This window comes from Gekko japonicus, unplaced genomic scaffold, assembly GCF_001447785.1.
Source record: "Gekko japonicus isolate JY-2015 unplaced genomic scaffold, Gekko_japonicus_V1.1 scaffold454, whole genome shotgun sequence".
NCBI lineage: Eukaryota > Metazoa > Chordata > Lepidosauria > Squamata > Gekkonidae > Gekko > Gekko japonicus.
Genome location: NW_015173687.1, coordinates 662,694 through 667,958, shown reverse-complemented (window position 1 = coordinate 667,958; position 5,265 = coordinate 662,694). Strand labels below are relative to the sequence as shown.

The following is a 5,265-nucleotide window of genomic DNA, read 5'->3' as shown; positions in this document are numbered from 1 at the left end:
ACAGACAAACAAATAAAAACAAACATACATACACACATACACATATGGGGTCTCATTTACATCGTTGGTTAATCTATTTGATTACCTCACAGAATATCTGTTTGTACAATACATTCCCCCCCCCCTAAATTTCTTATATAAATCTTTTGCATTATTATTAATGTTCTTAAAGTTTGTATTCTCTTTTAGTTTGGGTGTATATACATATAGAGTATTTATTGGAATTGCAGAGCCTTTCTCTGGTGCAAGGAATCTTTCCCTGGCAGAAAGACCTCTTCCATCAGAGGAGGGCTGTACCATTAGCAGGGCAGGTTCAGAGGCAACCATCCCCAGGCTTCAGCCTATAGCTTTTAGTAGTGACTTTTCATGTTCAGAGGCCACTGAGCAACAAACTACCAGGAATAGCCATTATTTCCTGCCCAGGCTTCAGCCTATAGCTTTTAGTAGTAACTTTTCATGTTCAGAGGCAGTCTTTGTGCAAGCCACTGAGCAACAGACTACCAGGAATAGCCATTACTTTTCCTATTTTTGGACTTCCTGGAAGCATCTATCAGGCTGGTCTAAACTACTGAATGTTGAACTAGATGTACCTTGTACCTTGGGTCTAGCTCAGCATAGCAATCCCTATGCTTTTCTAGTACACCAGGAAAAAAACAACAAGCCTTCACAAGAACTTCATAACTTGAATAACCTTTCTGGGTGATTGGGTAGACTTCAGAGTTAATTTTACGTTTGTCAAGATGTTTGTCTGGCTTAGAATATTCTAATAGTTTTGGCTCTCTCCTGTTTTTCAGAGAGGTCTTAGAGAGCTCCTAAAACCCCCCCCCCCCCCGTGACTTTTGCATCATACCACACCAAGACTGGTCTCAGTGTTCCCTCTAAGCTGAGTTAGTGTGAGCTAGCTCACAGTTTTTTAGCCTCCAGCTCACACATTTTTGCCTTAGCTCAGGAAGGTTGGCTCCAGAGCAAACTAATTTATGCAGCAGCCAAATTGCTCACTCACGACTGTAATGCCAGTCGCTCACAAAGTAGGATTTTTGCTCACAGGACTCCACAGCTTAAGTGGGAGCACTGTCTGGCAATGCCTTTTGGGGAGCCACAGTGGCCTGCTGTGTAAGGGAGAAAACAGGGAAAGATCCACGAGTGCCTTCTGTTCACTCAGCGCCTAACTAAAAGCACAGGTGATGGAGTTTGTCTTATGCCTGAAAGATGTTAACATAGGCAGCAGGTAAACCTGGCTGATGGGTGTGTTCCCTAGCCAGCCCCCCCCCCCGATAATCACCCACTTCAGTTCTGAAGACAGTGGAACTCTGAAGATGGGAAATGGATGGGAAAGCTCCTACGTGAGCAGGCATGGTCCAGATATCCCGACCCAGTCTGAAGGCAGAGCCACTGCTCAGTGGGAGAGTACATTCATTGCATCTGCAGTTAAAAATGCTTCTTGATTACTGGGGCTTGGGAAGGCCTTGAAGAGCCAGTACCAGGTAGGGGAGGTAGGATGGGCTAGATGGCCTGAACTCCACGGAAGGCTGTCTTTGGGGAGGGGCCGTGGCTGAACGGCATAGCATGCAAATGGCTCTCTTCCTAGCCTCTACAGTTAAAGGATCTCATGCCCTTGCTCTTCACTTTAAAGTAGGCTGCTGAGTTACTGGGACCTGGGATGGTATTGGGAGCATCATATCTGTCTCTTGCTCTCCATCTTTTAGAGCGAAATGCAGAAGGCTGCCTTTGAAGCTCTCCAGGTGAAGCGAGATCTTATGCACTGCCAGATCAGGAATCAGGTGAGTGGAAGTGGGGATTCTGCAGGGAATACCCTCAGGTCTCCTCTCTGCACAGTCTGCCTTTGTAAGTCCAGTCCCGGGAGCCCATGTTGCAGGAGAGTGGAATTTTCCTGGCCTGCAAGCCAAGTCCTGTGCTTCACTCCCTCAGAGCCAGTGAGGTAATGCCCCATTCCGGGAAACTTCATTGCATTTCCATCCCACCTCAGAGAATGGCCCATGAATGCATGAACTTCATGATTTGTGGTTGTCTTTTAGTTTCTGTCTCTGTCATCAACCTGCTTGTTCAGATCCATTCTGGCAAAAGGGAAGCACATCCGTGTAAGAGCATGTGGCCACAACCCAGTTGAGCAGAAGCGTATTGAATTGTTGCCACCAGAGGCTTGAGGCAATAGAGTTTGCAAGTTCTTCAACAGTGTGTCCTCCCTCCCACACCCCCTTCCTTTGGTTAACAGGGCACTTTGGCCTCCAGTCTGGTGAACCTGGGAGAGGACTTTCTAAGAGGTGCTGGGCAAGGGTGTTCATTGACTTTGCTCTTCTGTGGTGGCTTTGCTGGACTGTAGTGAGCTCTAGCACCATATTACCTTTCTGGGAAGCTTACTACTGCACCCAGTGTCTCTGGGAAGCATACTAGAAGCATGGGCTATCATCTAACTAGATTGAGCGAGTCCTTCCCTTTCGTCGGATGATACATCGCTGGTCCCCTTTGGAGGAGAGACGCTTCCGTTCCCAAGAGAGAGGCTCTGTCGTAGCTCAGCAAAGCAGCTACCTCCGGAGCTTCACCTCCGGAGACACTAGAGAGGCACGCTCCATCTGCCACTACACTCCATTGGTATATCGTGCCTATAGAATGGCAGATGTTTGTCTGAGGCTTAGTGAGAAGCAATGTGGCCTGTTAGGTTGGCACAAGGGGGTCTCTCCTCCGTTTTGCTAGGAGATCCTACTGAGCTCTCCTTGGCCATCAGTGAGTGCCATTCCCCCCCCCCCCCCCCCCCCCCGATTTGTCATTCAGAGCCAGTGTCTGCAGCTTTCTTCCTGGGCATGTCAGCATGTGGCTTACGTAGAGGAATCAAGTGTGATCGTTCAAGTTGTCTGCTCCCCACCAATGTTCCCTCTTAAGTTCTGGAGTCTTGTGAGCGACTGGCATTAAAGTTGTGAGCGAGGGATCTGGCTGCTGCATAAATTAGTTTGCTCTGGAGTCATCATCCCTTCCTGAGCTCAGACAAAAATGTGTGAGCTGGAGGCTAAAAGAACGGTGAGCTAGCTCACACTAACTCAGCTTAGAGGGAACACTGCTCTCTACTGGTCAGGACTACCTGTGACAAGGGAGACAGTTGAGACTAGCAGTGCATGCCATGTCCCCAAGAAAGAAGGCACCTGCCTTTTCGATGCAATAGTACCCAGCTACAAATCTAGACAGCTGCCGTGTGGCCACCTTCTCCCAAGGCAACAAGGGCAAACGTGTAGGTTGGTGTTTTTTTAAGAATGCAAGGAGAGACCCCGCTCTTCATCAAAACATGCCTATTTGCTAAGAAGCTGCTGCAAGGGGCACTTGCTTAGCCCTGGAAGGCCTAAGTGAGAGCACAGGAGGGGTACAGGTGGAGCCCCAGGCAGTTTCCTTGGGGCCAGAGCTGAAGCCAGTGACAGCTGAGTCCTTTCCTATGCAAGTAAAAAACCCCTGTTTCATCTTCTGCCTAGATTAAGTTAATAGAGAGAGAGTTATTGCAGCTGACACAGCTGGAGGTAAAGAGGCAACAGCTGGACACAGAGGCACTGCAGGTAGGTTGGGCTTCCTGGGGCTGCTGATATTGAACCATCTGCTCACTCATGCTCTTCTCACCCCTTTCACCTGGTGCTTGGCCAGGAGTTGGGAGGGCAGGGAATATCTCAGTCCTGGTTTCCCCTGGCTTGGTGCTTCCTGCAAACACTGTTGCATTCAAAGATCTGGAGTCATTGGAAGGAACTGGCCTCTGTTGGGTTCAAAGCCGACTGGCAAAAGGAACCACCTGCCAAACATTTCACATTTTGCTACATGGCTTTTGCTGGGTTTGTTTTGATTATTATTATTATTATTTTTAAATATCCACTCAAAAGCAACATTCCAGAGAGCACCTTTCATCCCTCCAGTTGCATCCACTCTGCTTAGTGGGCAGAGCCAGGGCTGTGTGTCTTTCACTGTTCCTAACAAGTAAGAGGATCTCGGATGCAGACTTCAGCCCAAGTAAGAATCTCCGCTTTCGTTTTACGAAAGGGCAGGTTGCTCGTCCTTTGGGTTGCAGAGGAAGGTCGAAAGCCAGCAGCAGTGGCTGATGAGATCTCAGAAGACAAACAAGCTCCTCAGCTTATCCAGTGGGCTGGATGCTCGGCAGCCCGTGCGGCTGGCTCCTTGCCCTTCCCCTTGAAGAAATTCTGTAAATTTGGTGCATTTGCATAACACATACACATCGCTGGATTCAGTTTGCTCTCGGCACAGAATCTGGATGTTTGGGGGAACACACAGCCCTGGGCCAGAGCTCACCTGGTCACGATCACACAGGTGGACAGGCGGTTCAGGCTGGTTCCGTCTCTCTCTGATCCATTCGCAGTGGGTGACTTCCCTTGTGGCACAGGACCAGCCAATTCTTGCAAAGCCTGTTTTGGGTTGAAGTCTTTCCAGGGATAGGATGCCATAAGGTGGGAACATTTCCATGTCACGGCACATCCACCCTGCCCAAATGAAAGCTAACCTTGTACTGAAAGCACCTGAGGAGTCTGGGCAGGGGCGCCCCCAGCTCTGTTCGAAGGACACCTTCCCAGATTAATTCTGTGCTATGTTGGAGGGCTGCAGGATTAGGCAAAGGGTGGCGGGGTGGGGGGTGGGGCTGGACATCAAGGGAGCTTTAGAGTCAGGCCAAAATGTCTGCGTTGTGCTGTGTTTCAGGAGGCGATAGCGGAGCAGCGGCGAGCCCTGACCAACCTGTTGCAGCAGCTGCTGAAAGAGAAGAAGCAGAGGGAAGAGGAGCTCCAGGAGATCCTGGTAAGAGCACCAGTGCCCATTCATCTGCGGATTTCAGTACGTACCGAAGCGAGAGTGGGGCTGAAGCACGAGCCCGCTCGGGCGTCAGGGATTCTTTGCTCTCCTCCAGTCTGTGTCCTGCTAGAGGGATCCCCAAAGGGATCTCTCCTTATATATAATTGAGTAAGAACATTCTATTTCACAACATTCTAAATTTGGCCTCCTTAGTGTTAGGCCGGAAAAACTGCCACTCAGAAAACACTGGCTGGGTTGACTGGCTGCTTTGTGCAGTCCCGCCCAGCGTTCCAAGGTTATTTGCATATGGAAGCTGATTGGACTACACTCCATTACACACCTCAAACTCACACACACACACACACCCCGCAAGACAGTTGGGATTTTCAGTTGCATAACATTACCTCATAGTGGAGAGGAGAATGATGTCAGCTGCCCTTTCCCTAGGCAGAGGCTGTGGGGGGGGGGGGTTTGTAA

The 5,265-nt window shown here is 49.5% G+C and overlaps 1 protein-coding gene across 1 annotated transcript in view; it reads left to right on the top strand.

Annotated features, from left to right (window-relative positions):
• LRSAM1 (leucine rich repeat and sterile alpha motif containing 1) overlaps positions 1 to 5,265 on the top strand; it is a 42,458-nt gene that overhangs the window by 29,483 nt on the left and 7,710 nt on the right. The window contains exons 17-19 of the mRNA XM_015423099.1: positions 1,709 to 1,781; positions 3,477 to 3,557; positions 4,699 to 4,794. Coding sequence (XP_015278585.1) covers positions 1,709 to 1,781; positions 3,477 to 3,557; positions 4,699 to 4,794 — 250 coding nt within the window. The remainder of the gene's footprint in view (positions 1 to 1,708; positions 1,782 to 3,476; positions 3,558 to 4,698; positions 4,795 to 5,265) is intronic.